Below are 16,758 nucleotides of genomic sequence, written 5' to 3'. Positions count from 1 at the left end.
CAAACGTCCGGTAGACGTTTAGAACAAATGAAAATCCAACGCACTGTCCATCCATTGTGAGTGAGCTTAAACTAGTTTGAAAAGCAGACTGCACAGAAATGTTAGTCTCTATATCCCAAAAAATACACTTGCAGCTGTAATAGCAGGAAAAAGTTGGTTCTAGAAAGCCTTCCTCGGGAGGTGCTAAATTCAAGTGCATGCCACACTATTCAGATTTTTATTTTGAGAAAATTTAAATATAATGTGTTCTTTTCCATCTATTATAGGTATGCACTACCTTCTGTTGGTCCATCTCATAGAGTCCCACCCCATGCCCTGAGGTACACACAAAATACTTGCTCAAATAGTTTGGGGGCAAATACGGCTAACCAAGAAAACCTCAAAATATGGCGTGTGGTTAAGCTACACATTTAGGTATGGAAGCACAGTTTGATTAGAAGATGCATACTGCTGCTTTGATAAAATTTCAACTTAATATTTCAGGAATCTGAAGACTTGACAATATGTCAATGATTCTGTGGGGCTCAAAAATTCTTCTGATCCATGCTTTTATTTCTTCTGTTGTTTAAATGCTTGCTTTTTACAAACATGCATGGTGTCCATTGTTTGTTTGTTGTTTTTCCAAAAATGATTTACTGTATGAAGACCTATTGTTCTTGCTGGACTCGGTCAAAACAATGGCCTTGCCTGCTTATCTGATTAAGAAAACAATTAACTGTAATCACAGACACACTCCATTACTGCAGAACAACAAAGATTATTGAACAAAATGGTCACTGTCAAAGTGCTATTCGCCTCCATCCTCAATATCCAACCAACGAAACCCATTTCCTTCGCATTCACACATGTGCACACTCACTGGAGGTACACGGCTACTCGTCGTATCTGTGTGGTCTGTTGCTCCGATCACCTTCAAAGGGACCATCGTATACCGACACGTGTGCAGTTTTTATGGCCAGATACACGGTCACTAGAATATACAAATTTTTTTTTTTTTTTTAGCACTTGACTTATCTGATTTTAGCCTAATGCTGAAGCATCTGTTCTCACCCAGCCTTTAGACATTTCCTCTGGTGAACTATGCAGGCTCCACCAAGGCGTGTCTCCAACACTTAGCGCTTCCTATTTTGTTCACCATCTCATTTGTTTCTCAAAACTGATCTAATAATAATAATAATGCAAAAAGTAGACAGAAATTGATCAAATTAATGTTTTTGCACCGCATGTTTTCAGTCAGGACCTGGGAGTTTGGCCATGAAAAAACAAAAAAGGGAAGATACTCTCATTTTTAAGCTCAGTTTTATCCATGAATGTACACAAAGCATCTGCAGAGGAAATAAGGTCTTCTTCAGAGGCAAACAAATCACAGCAGGTCACACTGGAGCTCATAGACCTGAGTTAACAGGACATGTAAAGACCTTTTTTTTGTAAAAAGCGCAAAGTAAAAACAGAGTCATCAAGAGACTAAGCTATTTTAAATATCTTCCATAGTATGACTTGGTATCCCCACTTCTCTTTAACACCATCTAATTTAAACGCTAATATAGTCATTTGGAATTAATGATTTATTGACTATTACCAGGAAATATGTGATACTAATCCACTTAAAAGGGCATGTCATTACTCTAAGACGTCTTTTTTTAATGAAGAACAGAGAGCAGTTTGCTGGCAAACCCATGCGATCGGCCAAAACTGAAAACAGGAAATCTCAAACAATAAGAAGTTATTTGAACTTCAAGGCGATTGTCTGAAGCCACAAGGAAACATAGGAAAAACACTAAACCAAGCGAGTACTTTTTTTTTTTTCACAGCAAATAAGAAAGAAGCATGGGCATTTGTCCCAAGCACACATCTCAGATCGGGACACTGCAGTGTGTTTTAAAGATCGTTGCAGAAATAGACACAACAAGCATATTGTTCATCATTTCCTGAGACTGACTGATTAGGAGGAAAGGGGGGGGGGGGGTCTGGCTGACCATAAAAGCAGCAGGGATTGTAAGCGGCTCATCGAAGTGAGAGAACAAAGCTGTTACAGTTGGCAGTACTTGACACCAACTTGCTGCTAAACTCTGCTCTGTAATATTTATACAGCTAACGTTAAGAGCAGCAGATAAGTACACTGTCAGCCTTAGCAGACACATGCCACTCTGCTTGCTTTGCACGATTAGATACCAAACATTTTGCAAATTCTTCACTAAATAGCTCAAGCTCAGTCAGATAGAGGGAAAGGTGTCTACTAAAGGCTAAATAAAATCCTTGCCACACACTCTTGATTGGATTTATGTGTGGCCCAATCTAACACATGACTATTCTTTGGTCTATTACATTATTGCTCTAGCTGTATAGTTTTGGCCATCTCAGCAAGCAGCCTGTAAAAAGTTTTAGCTCCAGCTTCCTTGTGCCTCCCAACCATGATACGGTCATCACCATGTTTCAAAGTGGAGACTGTTGTCTTTTTGTTATAAAAATTAATACAAAAAATTGCAACTATATATAGTTGCAAGGAGTAAGTCAAAATTAAGATTAAAACTCTACCATTCCTCGAACCACCCTGTTGGAAGAAAAAACGCAAAACATATGCATTTATTTTTCTTCAGAAAAGGCCAGGGTCTCAGTATCTTATTCGTCCTAAATAAAGACGACCCATTTCCTCATCCCCTGCATGTACAGCGCACCGATGTCCTTGCAAAAGTCCACAAAACCGTTTGCAACGATTGATAGTTTTTCCTTCCTACAGCTGATAACTGTGTTTTCAGGGTGGTGTGGACTCATACGATTTTGAATGTTGGTCAAAAAGAGAAGGATTAGTTCTATTTATGACTGGAGCACTGTTTTTCAGATTTCCTGTGTTTAGGTGGGCTGCCATGTCTTCTTTACAGATGTGCTGTAGGCCAATCTTTCCATTTTCACACGATGGACTGGACAGCATTCTTTCAGCTCTTTGGAGCTTAGGGTTATTGTTATACAACACAGCAGTGCTTTAAACCTCTCCTCAGCTTCATACCTAGCCTGTCTGTTGTGTGCCTTGGTCTTCATGATGTTGTCTTCTGTAACAAACCTCAGAGGCCTCCAACACAACAGCTGTATTTATACTGAGATTAAATTACACGCAGATGGACTCTGAAAAGAAATACAGTTTTCAGGCATGTATTCGTTCCTGCGATGCAACAACATGTTGCATCGCAGTAAGGAGGTTATAAAAAATATAAGATACTTGAGTAAGGGGAGCAAATTTATCAAATTGTAAAATTACCGTTTGCTTATCGTTGTCATTTTGTTATTTCATCTTTTTGTCGTTTTGTCACCTTTTCTGATAAAAGTGTATGGTTTTTTTTTTCGTGTGTGTGTTTTTCTGTTTTTTTTTTTTTTGTGAGGTCAGTCAGTTGAGCATATAAAAATGTAAACACCTAATAAACCCATTAATCGCTTCGGGAAGGTCTGAAGCGCCAGCAGTCCTCCGCTGTCTGGTGACGCTCTTCCTTCCTCTCCCACCCATAGGAGGCTGAGCTTCTCCACTACTCAGACGTTGTTCTGGGTGACAGCGGCGATATACCTTCTCTGGCAGCTGCTTTATTACCCGAAGAGGGTGTTGTTGTTTTTTTCTCTACACCTGGCCGTGAGGTTTGGAGTACGTTATGCGTAAAAACGCGCGTCGCGGTTGCGAAGCGGCACCGCTTTAGGTGTGGAGTTCTAAAAGTTGCCGAGCGATTTCGTGAGGGAAAATAGTTTTCTTCTTCCAATGAGGATTAGAAGAACCATGGGGATCTTGTGGGTGATATTATGTTTATGTGAATTATCAGGTGAGTTGCAATTTATTAAAGATCTTAGCCGCAGATGATCTCAGAGAATGTTTAACGGTATTTGTTTTAGGAAAATCGCCCAATGTTGCACTGAGCTAAGATGATTTGTGATTAAACCGAAATTACAATTCGAATACTTTCTGAAAGATTCGTAAATAGTTGTGAATCTCTTCATTATAAAGTTTAGTTCAATAAACCCTCAGGGGAAAAAACGAAGCTCATCCACGTTTCCTCCCATTGTTCTGTGGCTTCAGATGCGGGGAGAAGGAATGTGGGACAAACTGACCTTTCACGTGTTTGGCACAATTGATCAGGAGGAAAAAAAAGGGCGGTGTTTCTGGCACCTTCGCTGGTGTCACTTTAAAAAAATAGTTTAAAAAGAATGGCTTTTTGTTTTAGTATTTTAAAACATTTTGAGGTTTTATTGGTCCAATTAATTTCTTTTTAATTTTCGGGCCAGATGGCTTTGGTCAGCTGTTTTTGAGGTTAAGGGATATTCAAAAAATTATAAATAAATTATGAACATCTAAGTACACATAGATAACAATAATAACTCACAAAGCAGTTTTGTAAACCAAACGCTGTATTCAGATTGAGTACATAAATAATTTGCTTAAGCATCAATGATTGCTTTGATTTATCAGCTTCATTTGCCAGGTATGTGTACACATTCAAGGAATTTGACTCTGGATGGTACAATGCCCACGATGTTCTTATACAATGATACAATAACTACGTATGGAGGAATACATTCATTTGGATAAATCTGATGGCATACAGGGTTTGTAAGTAAACTGTATTGAATCAACTTGTACTGAACATTTTTAACAGGACTTGGACTTGTTGTCGTAAAAACAACTGGAAATGAAAGTTAAACATTGCAGTTCCAGTTATAAAATATCCCCAGTAAGGTCTCATAACGTTGGAATTCTGAGTGGTAGAGTTGGAGGTTTCTCACCAACCTTGACCCCAAAAATCCAATATGGCCGCCTTGCAAATAAAACCTATTGACATTAAAAGAAAACTTGTCTTTGCACTGATGGAGTTTTTTTTTTTTTTTTTTTACTTTTCTAATGTACACAGTGCTGCAAACCTATTTTAAAGATTTCTGCTTCAGTATTTGAGAACACAGTTAAAGCATTATTAGCTTGTGTTGCTTATAGTGGTTAGCATTGTAAGTGAGGAATATATTTTTCTTAGTTAAGGTTGGATTTGATTTTAGCCACCAGCACATGTTCCTAGTTTACTGTTATTAGTTTTAGTTTGAACTGGAAATGCTGGAACCATTTTTTTCTTTTGAGAGGTTTCAGATGAAGGAACCAACCACGAAAACAGCTCATCTTTTTGTTTTGTATCAGCTCTACATCACAGTAAATTTGTACGTGTTTACTCCGTAATGCAGTGTGCCGGATTTTCTTCTGGGCACCACTAAAATCTGCCAAGATACCATCAGTGGTACTCGTATCACAGTTTGAGATCTGCGGCTAAATAGTTTAGTATACACGTGCTTATATATAGATATGGTTTTCTATATTATTTATTGGAAGTTATTGTTTAGCAAAATCGTCTTGCAAGATAGTAGAAACTCATAGTATTGAATTGTAATTTTTCTAATTTTGCCTTAATCTTTGTTTAGTAACTAATGACATCAGGCTATCAGTGGCATCTCTTTGTACACGCTTGAATTTAAATAATTTTAGTACCTTGAAATAAAACAACTATTTGATGTTGAAATTGTCAAACAGATGTAGTATTTTCTTTTTTATCTGGACTTTGGTTACCTGTCAAAACATGGATCTAAATATAAAAATGTGCATTCTGGATTTGGAAGCAAATGCTCAACCATTGGCGATGCATCTCTTAATGCTCTCCTGTAATGCAGATGCAGTTAAGGACCTGACGATGACCTCAACAGCCAAGGTCCCCAGCCCCAGTCACTTCAGCATCTCCTGCATCAGCGGTGAACGCAGCCCTGCTGAGTTCAAGATGAATATCAAGAGAGATAACGGGATCCTTGTATTACCAAAGCCACCGAGTTTTAAAGTGCACAAGGTGTCTCACAAGCTTGTCGTGGCAAAGGAGTTCGATGGCCACGACACTATTGGAATCTTCTACTGTGAGACAACTCAGGAGGTCCCACCACTTAAGCTGACCATGATAAACAACGCTTTTGGAGGTATGTTCAGTTTTTTTTAAGATAAGTATTCCTTTAATGTCCCTCAATGGTGAAATTAGGGTGTGACAGTGGCAAACACACACACACATAAAAAAAAAGAATATAAGGAAAAAACTATGGTAAACTATCTAATTTAAAGTTAGCTCTAAAAAAAAACACACCAAGAGTAGAATATAAAGGTAAATAGATAAATTGACCGAAGGAAAAACAAAGTTATTTGATAGTGCAAAAATAACTCTAGCCGAAACACACGATAGTAGAGAGTGCAACATTTCCATACATACAATTTCCATAACGTACAAAGCTTATATAATATGCACTATGTATCATAGCCCAGCAGCATCCCAGCTAAGGCGTGTGCAAGTTACCTTAGCATCTGGGTGCAGTGTAAGCTAGTAATGGTTGGATCATGAACTGTGCAACAATATGTAGGATTTAAACAGATATTATGTTTGTTGGGAGCAGCTAAGATTATAAAGTCTGACTGCAGCTGGGATAAACAACCTATGGAAACGCTCCTTTGAGCCTCTGTGATGGATGCAACAGTCTGTCACTAAAAGACAGACCTGGCCCTCCTGATGAGCTTATCTAGCCGCTTCCTCTCAGCTACAGATAAGCTGCTGCTCTAACAGACCACACCATAGAAGATGGCTGATGCCACCGCAGAGTTAAAGAAGGTCTTCAGGAGTGCCACCTGCGTCCCAAAAGACCTCAGCCTCCTCAGGAGATAGAGTCTGGTCTGTCCTGTCTTATAAAGAGCATCAGTATTATGACTACAGTCCAGTTTATGGGTCAGCTGAACACCCAGCTGTTTATAAGAGTCCACTATCTCCACTTCAGTTCTATGGATGTTCACCTGTGTCAGGGAGGTGGGTCTGCGTCTGCGAAAGTCCACCACCAGCTCCTTTGTTTTGCCCGCATTCAATCTGAGGTGGTTCTGCTGGCACCGCTCTGTAAAGCTCTGGACAGCTTTAGAAAACCAGATTTGAAGTAGGAGTCCACACTGCAAAAACGGAACTAAAAATAAGAAAAATGTTCATAAAATGTGTGTATTTTTCCTTGATTTGAGCAGGTTCTGCCAATAGAATAAGATTTTTGCACTTAAAATAGGAACAATTCATCTCCATCATCTTTTTTGAAGTGCAATATATCTAATTATCTTATTTTAGGGGTCAAAATACTCATTCCATTGGCAGATAATCTCATTTACCCGCTCAAATCTAGGACAAAAACACAAATTTTAAGAACATTTTACTTATTCTTAGATCCGTTTTTGCAGTGCATTCACCTTGCTTGAAAATAATTGGTCACCTTTGTGCTTTCCAGCGAATTTTATTCCAAACCAGCTTACAATGACCGTGAACAGGGGGGAGACAGCTCATCTGAGCATGGAGCTGCTGAGCTCCGAAAGGAGGGACGTGACCTGGAAATATAACGGTAAGGGAGCACACAAAAACTCCAGATGCTGGAGGGAAATTCAAAGCACATTAAAAGATCAGCCAGAGAAAATACTCACACAGCTGTAATGAGGCAAATGAAAACAGAGACAGCAGTCTACAGTGTGTCATATTTTTTTTTTGTCCGTGTTTTGCAAAGGAAACTACTACTATATCACTCACTGGAACGAAGTGACTGACCGCATCGCTACGCTGACTGTGGAGAATGCAACTTTGGCCAATCAAGGGATCTACAGTGCCAGCTTTTTTGGGGACAGCCCCCTCAACGGAGCCTGGATGAGACTCATCGTTAGAGGTTTGTTCCACAGTTAAAAAAAGAAAATAAAAAATACCAGTTGCAATGGTTGGGGGAGCATGTGCTTGTATAAATATGTGGTAAGACGGTCAATGCTGTGTATACATCAGGGGTCACCAACATGATGCCCGCGGGCACCAAGTAGCCCTCGAGGACCACATGTGGGGCCCATGGACCTGTTCTAAAAAATAAAGCCCAACCCGCCAGTGAGCTGCATCTAAAACTTTACACTGCAAAAACAGAACTAAAAATAAGTAAAAATGTCTTGAAGTGAGTGCATTTATCCTTGATTTGAGCAGGTAAATAAGATTATCTGCCAATGGAGTGAGTATTTTTACCCCTAAAATAAGATAATTAGACATCCCGCACTTGACATAAGATGATGGCGATGAGTTGTTCCTATTTTAAGTGCTAAAATTATTCTCCATTGGCAGATAATCTTATTTACCTGCTCAAATCAAGGATAAATACACAAACTTCAAGAACTTTTTACTTATTTTTAGCTCTGTTTTTGCAGTGTATCTTATTCCCTTACTGTTCCTGTTTATTCACACTTACGTTTATATAGATTTAAAAAAAACGACAATATCTATAACAAAGCATGAAAAATGTGTTTATTTTACAAAAAGTTTAGATGAATTCTGACTCTTCTAGTTTAAAGGTCAGTACTGGTAGCCCTAGTATGAGACAATGAAGTAGCGCTCATTTTAAAAAAGGTTGGTGACCCCTGGTATACATGTTGTCGATACTGTACCTTGCATACTTATTATTGACCCTTCAACTTTCCCAGATTTTGTCACATCACAGCCCAAAAGACAAACCTTTATTGGAACTTTGTTTTTGTTACAAACACAAAGTGGTGCATTTCTATCCAGGGTCCACCTGTGCATACTTTAATATTTGCATGATTACCACTGTTTGGTGAAAGACTTTTAGTTTTGTAGAGTTAGTTAATAAACAGCATCATAAAGACTAATGAACACAGCATCCAGGTCAGGGAAAAAAAAGTTGTGGGAAAGGTGAAAGCATGTTAGGTTATAAAACAACGTTCCCTTCATTGAGCATCCCAATTCACCGTCAGATAATGGTAAGATTATGGCAACGCTGCAAATCTACCGAGACATGGCAATCCAACTAAAATGACAAGCTATGGTAACGCTGGAGGAGCTGCAGAGATCCATAGCTCGGTTGGGAGGATATCTCAACGGAGCAATTATTACAAATCTGTCCTTCATGGAAGAGTGTAAAGGAAAACAGCCATTGTTTACAGGAAACCATAAGGAACCATTGTGTTTGCAGTTTGTCACATACCATTTAGGGGACAAACACCTCGCTGTGGTCGGATACCACCAGGAAGGAACAAGTTTGAGTTACCTGAAAAATGCTGTGTGTGGTGAAAAGCTAACACTGCGAAGGACGAGCTCAACGGTGAGGCACGATGGTGGCAGCATGACGCTTTTCTTTAGCAGGGACAGAGTTGATGGAAACACTGAGAAAGCTACTGCATTCAGGGCCATCCGCCAGGAAGCGGCGCCAGGAAGGAGTGAAAATCGACTGAGCTTGAGCTTTTTGGGACACAAATACAGCAGACTCTAGAAAAGTGAAGGTGATAAAGGCAGACCCCCCCAAAAACTGTCTGCTGTAACCGTAACGCATCTTGCAATTTCTTTTCCCAGTTCTTTTGCAAACCATCTTGAAAACAGCATTTCAGTTCTTCTCTACTCCACAATCTCAATGCTCTGGTTTTAATCATAACGGTCATTTAAAATGAAAAGAAGTTTGTTGTTGCAATGTATGTAACAAAATGGGAAAAGGTTCCAGGGGTCTAAATATTTTCACACTGAACAGCGCAGTGTGTGTGGTGCAATGAGGGAATGAGAAAGTTGTATTAAAAGCACTTAGTAAAACATCTGGCTTAAAAGATTCTTTAAATGTGGGAGCTATTTATTTAAGGATGGCAGAATTGCTTTAGCCCTCAGTTTTACTGTCTTGTATGGCGCCCAAGTAGAGCAACGACTGCAACCAACACGTCCAGTGACTGTTGATCATTCCAACAGCTTGGCCTAATTATGCAGTGATTTTAGCTTTGCTTAAATAAACATCTCGCTTTAGGTCTTTAAAGATGTTGCTGTTGGAATAACGACTCTCCCTTGGCAAATAAACATCCACATAATTTCTTAGAACCGCTTTTGTGTTATATTTTTATAGTCTTCCCCTATTACACGTTACTGGTTTTCTTTAAAAGTTTACTGTCTTAATCAACAATCATTATATTAAGAACGGAAAGCTTTCTTGTCCCAGATGTTGGAGCGGGCCCAAACCATAATGCCACCACAGTCCCAGATGAGATAGCGTTGTGGTGTTAGAAGTTTTCCCTTCATGTTTCCCGGCGTTTCTCACAGATTCGCAGATGTTGTCGTTGGTTCTGCAACTAAAATTGTTTCAGCCAAGCTTACATAAACTTGTAGAAGCTTGCAAGAAGAAGAGAAAAGACCATTTGGTGTTGTCTCTTGTGGGAGAAAATACTGGTAATATCGATGAGGCTATGGATGTAAATTTATTCAGAAGGCATTTTTCCTTTTTTACCGATATTTGGATAGTGGTGTCTGCTTTTCACCCCTTTGGTTTGCAGAAAACACACCGGTCCAAAATAACTCGTCTTTTTGTTTTTACGGCACTAGTGGCACGTTTTTTGTACAGTAGGCTGACAGGAAAGGGGGTATGAGAGAGGGGGAAGAGACAGCAAAGGACCACAGGTCGGAGTCAAACCTGCGTCAGCCACGTCGAGGGCTAAGGCCTCCACACATGGGTCGTGTGCGCTAACCACTGCGCCACCAAAGCACACCCAATACTTGTCTTTTTAAAACCGTCAGAATTACTTGTGTCATTTATCCTCAAAACCAAGAGGATTACAAGAATTTTTGATATATATAATATAAAAAGTTGTCCGTACAACAATTATCAGCTCCCTCTTGGCTTGTGCCAGTGCCGTTTTTTTTTGCATTTGTTCTTGAAATTATCACTTGCATAAAACTTGCTTAGAAGTGGAAACTTGTTAACTTTAGGATTATTATTATTGATTGGAATACCATTAGATCATTTTCCGTCTGTCTTTGCTTAATTTTCTCTGCCATTTGTGGAGATTCAAAGTCTTTTTGGAATCAAAGTTTAAAGGTATAGTGGATGATCTTCTTTTGATTTCAATCTGAAAAACTCACACAGAAAGAAAAGGCAATTAGAAGAATTTTATTGATACAATATTTTAAGAGTTTGGCGCTCAGACCTCGGCAGGAAAAATTCACGCTGAATTATACTTCAATATGCATAAGAAGGCGTATGAGAATAGGGATAATTCCCCCCCCCCCCAGGCCTGAAACTGGTGGTGGAGTGGAGATAAATAAAGTATGTTCAGTCCATATGATGATCTGTTTGAGCTACATGTCCAGCTTGGATAAACACAGGTTGGCATGAACTGTCCATGATGAGCAAGCATGAAGCGACTGTGGAGAGGAAAAACTCCCCTTTGGGAAGAAACCTCTGGCAGAACCAGGCTCAACATGGCGGTCTTCTGCCGGACCGTTCTAAGAAGTGACTGGGAATTCCATAAGAGTCCAGGAGGAATTACACTCCGATAGGGATGAGGTTGAAGGAGGTGGAGAAGGGGATGGAGGAGGGTTGAGTCCGGTCATCAGAGTCCAAACCAGACACGCGCAGCCACCGCTTGCTCGCTGAGGAGAAGGCCGAGACGAGGATTTGGATCAGTTCAAAGCTGATTGGCTTGCGTCGGAGGCGGATGAGTCTCTGATTGATGGAGGTAGGCAATAGAGATTCTTCAGTTTGAATTTTTCGCTTAAGCTCCATTTCAAGTTCCAGGAAGATCATCTTATCTACTGGTTGTCCCACATGCCATTCGTTGTAATGTGCTCACCTAACGCCATTGTGCGTGCTCGTTCCTTGCTTGCTTCCTCTTGCTGCGCATGAAAACTTTGGGTGTTTTTGTGTCCAATGAGTTTCAGTTTGAGCCGTTCTCTGTAGCTCCGCTGCTCTCACCGTATACTTTGAAAATGGTTGAGAGTCACAAGAAGCAAACTGTCTTCCAAGTTTATGAGAAGAAGAGCAAGGCCTCAGAAGAAAGAAATAAGACCACAGTGGATTTGGGAGTTTTTTTTTTTTTTTTAACACAATCACCCTGAGGAGCAGAATAGCAAGTTGGATAGTGTTGCGCATGCACAGTTATTCAAAAGGGGACTTGAACGTTTCTACATTTATCTACATTTCCAGGGGGAAAAATCGTCCACTCTACTTTGTTTTTGTGTTATTTTTTTCTACGCCTTGTGATTTATCTCCCCAACTCAGCAGTGTCAGTGTGTTACGGGAACAAATAGCAGTTTGTGAAAAAAGAAAAAAAAAAAAAAAAAAACAGGAATGATATTAAAAAAAAAAAAGTATGACACAAATACATTACCAGAAAACTGTCATGGACTGTTTGAAGGAGATGCTTGAGAAAAACATGCGGTGTAAACATATGGAAATGATGTTTTAGACGTGTCAAGTCAAAACAGAGTAAGAAATATGTTTTGTAATTTAATAAAATGTTCTGCAGACTGTCCCAGTAAAAAGTGGGGTCCTTACTGCGACAGAGAATGCCCAGAATGCCTTAACGGGGGAGTTTGTAATGATGTGGACGGGGACTGTATCTGCCCTCCAGGATTCATGGGGACGCGCTGCGAGGCAGGTTTGTACCACGCTGACACACTCTTACTAATTCAACAGGAAACTATCCATAAAAGATGTGACAGCCTGCACACACACTCACACAGTGAAATCATTTTATATATATATATATATATATATATATATATATATATATATATATATATATATATATATATATGTGTGTGTGTGTGTATGTGTATATGTTAATGACAATGTTTTTTTTTTGCTTGTATAAAGTGGAGACATGACATTTGAGATTAGAATATCACATCAGACCAGTTAAAAAATAGATTATTTATTCAGAAATATGGGCTTAATGAAAAGTATGTTTAATACTTGCTTAATGGTTGTTATTTTCAAAAGGTTATCTATCGATCGATCTATCTATATCTGAATATCTAGATATAGATAGATACAGTTTTTAAAAGTTTGTTCTCCAAATTCCTTTAAGTATTTTCTCTAAACAGCTGTTCCTTGTAAATGATCTGTAATGTTTGGTTTGTGAGGGCGCTGTTTTCACTATGACGTCACTGACTATTGTGTGCAGAAAAATAAATAAGTGAGAAGATGTTTCAGCAGCTTTCCTGGCTGGCTACGCTCATAGATTGGTTACAGTCATGGATGTTTTGCAAGGCAGTTTGAAAGATGATGCAGCACATTCAGAGGAATACAAATAAATACATTTGTGATTTTACCTTCCACTGATGGAGAACAGCCTGCAGGGAAGGAATGTTTGGGAGAAGCTGCCAGGAGTCCTGCAGAACCGGCCAGAGAAGCAACTGCCAAGAGATTCGCTTTTGCCTCCCAGACCCTTACGGTTGTTCCTGTGCCAGCGGTTGGTTCGGGAGGCACTGTGAAAAAGGTTAACTTGACTTAACTTTACTTAAAGCCACAACAGATCAGAATTCAGTCATATTTTACATTGTTTTGTTGTGGTTTTTTTTTATTTTTAGCTTGTGTTAATGACACATATGGACCAGACTGCCGGTTGAGCTGTAAATGTCAGAATGGAGGGGTGTGCAACCGTTTCAGTGGATGTCAGTGTCCCCTAGGATGGAGAGGACAGGACTGTGAAAAGTCTGGTAAGCATAATAACAGACACATTTTCCTTTTATGTAAAAAGAAAAAAAAAATATAATCATTCAGCAGAAGCCCTGAAAGGCACCACACAACTTTAAGGATGGTAAAAAGCTGCATTGTTGGTATAATGCATCTTTTGCAGAGCGGGCTCCTCAGATTCTGGACCTGGATTGTAACCTGGAGTGTAATCTGAATTCCAGTCCTAAAGTCAAATGCTCCGCTACAGGCAACCCCTTACCCAGCCACAACAGCTTTGAGCTGAGGAAGTTGGACAACACCGTGCTCAAGGTACGTAGAGCAGAAGCTGCAGGAAGCATTCTTCATAAGATAATATATTGAATGCCTGGCTAAAATAAACTTGACCAATACATTATTAAAATTCCAATATACTGTATACAATTCAATTCAATTCAATTCAATTTTATTTATATAGCGCCAAATCATGAAACATGTCATCTCAAGGCACTTTACAAAGTCAAGTTCAATCATATTATACAGATTGGGTCAGATTATACAGATTGGTCAAAAATGTCCTATATAAGGAAACCAGTTGATTGCATCAAAGTCCCGACAAGCAGCATTCACTCCTGGGGAAGCGTAGAGCCACAGGAAGAGTCATCTGCATTGTACATGGCTTTGCTGCAATCCCTCATACAGAGCACTGTAAAATTATTCATTCCTTACTTTTATTAAATGCATTTTATTGGGGTTTTAAATAGATCGTCATAAAGTAGTTTAGTGGAATAGCAATAATAGATCGCCGTCAACATGTTTTACAACAGAAATCCTGAAATGGGTGTCAGCCAAATTTATTCTGTCATTCCTAAAATCAGTCCTTAGTAGAACCACCTTTAGCTGCGTTCACAGCTGCAAGCGTTTTTGGCTAACATGCCCCCCCCTCTGTATTTAGCATTGTCCCATCAACTTCCGCCCTTCCCTGCCTCTCCTGATAAAAAGCATCTCCACAGGATGATGCTGCCACTAAAATGTTTTACCAGAACAATAGAGTTAGTGCTCACGTGAGTCTGTGCAGTCTTAGTTAACCTACACTCATGTTTACTATCTCTTCTGCATGGCTTGTGGAAAACTTTAAACAACCAAACTGTAAAAGCAGATATTCCCACCTGAGTTGTGGACTTCTGCCGCTCCTTCAGTGTGGCCGCTTTGCTTCTTCTCTGATTAATACCCTCCATGATGGTGTTACATTTGGACCACTGTGCTCAGTCTCAAGACATAGCAATGGTATTTTTTTGTCTATAGCAATATAAATTTGTTTAAAAATGTTCTTATGAGGAGTAATTCAGGGAAATGTTAACCGAGACCCAAAACTTTGGAGACCTAACAGACTGGCACTCTGCCCAGGGATTTAAAAGCACCCTGGGGTGAGCCTAGTCTGCCTGTAGCTTAGTCTGCCCGTAGCATAATAGTGAATTGTTGTTCTTGACTAACAATAAACTGCTGAAATTCAGTTAGCATTCAGGTAGGGTTTATAATTTCAAAATTGTCAGAACCATGCAGTGAAATCATTATTCCTCTATATATTATATATATATATACATATATATATATATATATATATATATATATATATATATATATATATATATATATATATATATATATATATATATATAGGAACTACTAATTACCTATCTATACATACACTTTCACATTATCACAAATGCTTTTCCCATCAGTGCCAAATGCTTTATGAGATGGTCTCCCTGCAAAGTATCACCCTGTATCAAATATTTCTGTTTCAAAACTCCTTAAAGCTTTGAAAAATCGGTGAAGATGCAAAAGTACATTGAGAATAACAGAAATTGTTAAAGATGGAGGAGATGAAATTTTTCTTTAGAGGCCTAAAGAGCCCAAACAACCATGAGATATGGGACATTAGGTTTCTGGGACATTAAAAGGGGAAAAACGAAACTTGGTTTACAGCTGCCCATCTGAATTGATGCTCCCAACACGGAGAGACATTTTGAGGAAATCCCCACAACAGTGGCCTGACCAGATAAGGCTGTATCACCCTGCGTCGCAGCAGTCGACACGCATTGCCTTGATGTGATCTGTTCAGTCTCTGTGTTATTCTTGCTGCTCTGTTTCCTTCATAACAGAAACACTCTGATGAGCAGCGGTGCCAGCATTTCCCACAGGAAGAAAGACTTTTTTGTTTCCTTGGGGGGGGGGGATTCTTGAGGAAAACTCAAGCAGGAACAGAAAAGGTCTTAGGAAATTAGCATGTGGCTTTCATCCTGTATCGTTCAGCCATTTTGGATCTTTTAGGCCTCTCGGACGATCCAGGAGTCGAATCAGAGCACAGCCTGGTTTGAGATCCCTCGACTGAACGCTCAACAAGGGGGGCCGTGGGAGTGCAGGGTGTCCACCATTCGAGGCCAGGACACCCGCAAGTTCAACGTCACCATTAAAGGTCCGAGTGTGGGGTTTCTCTTGAGCAATATATAAATGTAGAGAGGGTACATTTAGTCACATCTGAGGACGAATCATCTCGTATCCCTACACAGTGCCCCCAGTTCCAACTACCGCTCCAAAACTACTTGAAAAGAGGAGTAAGCAATTGCTGGTGATGCCACTGGAGTCGCACAAAGGCGATGGCCCCATTGTCTCAACCAGACTCCTATATAAGCCTGTGCAGAACGGAGACTCCTGGTCCTCGATTATAGGTAAGCTGGATGTAGCGGATTTTCTTCCTTTTTGTCCACTGTACGGCACAAGACAAAAACAAAACAATACCAGCCGCAACAAGCTGAGTTTCAGATGTTTCAAAGTGTTAGCCAAAGCGGATAGTTATCAGGCGCTACAAAGCGTTGTTTAAATTGGCTACAAACGTGTCCCGTGAGAAACACACAGCGAGCGCTCTACATTATCTGCTCATTTACTTAGGTTAATGTAATGTTTTTATTTTCCTTTGGTAATAGATGAATAGAAACAGTTAAGCTTTAAATTTTAGTGATGAAGCTTGTTCCGGTGAAACAATGAAACAAAAGACGTTATTCTAGGTGTAGCTTTAGAAAGGTTGGACAACATGACTTTAGATCAGAAACCCCCAAGGATTTATCCAGTTTTTTTATTTATTTACTATTATTATAAACAATTAAGTACAGTGATTTTATGCTTTCTGTATGTTTGATAGTGCATGAATAGAAACAATTGAACTTTTAATGTTAGTGATGAAGCCTGTTCCAGTGAAACTAAAGAAGTCTAGTCAAG

General features: G+C 39.5%; 1 protein-coding gene across 1 annotated transcript in view; it reads left to right on the top strand.

Moving 5' to 3' along the window:
* The first annotated feature begins 3,508 nt into the window (after nt 1–3,508).
* The window catches only part of tie1 (tyrosine kinase with immunoglobulin-like and EGF-like domains 1), a 29,834-nt gene continuing 16,584 nt past the window's right edge, over nt 3,509–16,758 (top strand). The window contains exons 1-10 of the mRNA XM_012878031.3: nt 3,509–3,800; nt 5,683–5,976; nt 7,303–7,413; nt 7,573–7,728; nt 12,332–12,463; nt 13,160–13,306; nt 13,398–13,526; nt 13,667–13,812; nt 15,814–15,958; nt 16,053–16,211. Coding sequence (XP_012733485.2) covers nt 3,740–3,800; nt 5,683–5,976; nt 7,303–7,413; nt 7,573–7,728; nt 12,332–12,463; nt 13,160–13,306; nt 13,398–13,526; nt 13,667–13,812; nt 15,814–15,958; nt 16,053–16,211 — 1,480 coding nt within the window. The 5' untranslated portion in view covers nt 3,509–3,739. The remainder of the gene's footprint in view (nt 3,801–5,682; nt 5,977–7,302; nt 7,414–7,572; nt 7,729–12,331; nt 12,464–13,159; nt 13,307–13,397; nt 13,527–13,666; nt 13,813–15,813; nt 15,959–16,052; nt 16,212–16,758) is intronic.

The sequence above is a fragment of the Fundulus heteroclitus genome, chromosome 9 (genome assembly GCF_011125445.2).
Source record: "Fundulus heteroclitus isolate FHET01 chromosome 9, MU-UCD_Fhet_4.1, whole genome shotgun sequence".
Taxonomy (NCBI): domain Eukaryota; kingdom Metazoa; phylum Chordata; class Actinopteri; order Cyprinodontiformes; family Fundulidae; genus Fundulus; species Fundulus heteroclitus.
This window is presented reverse-complemented; position numbering and strand designations above follow the sequence as displayed.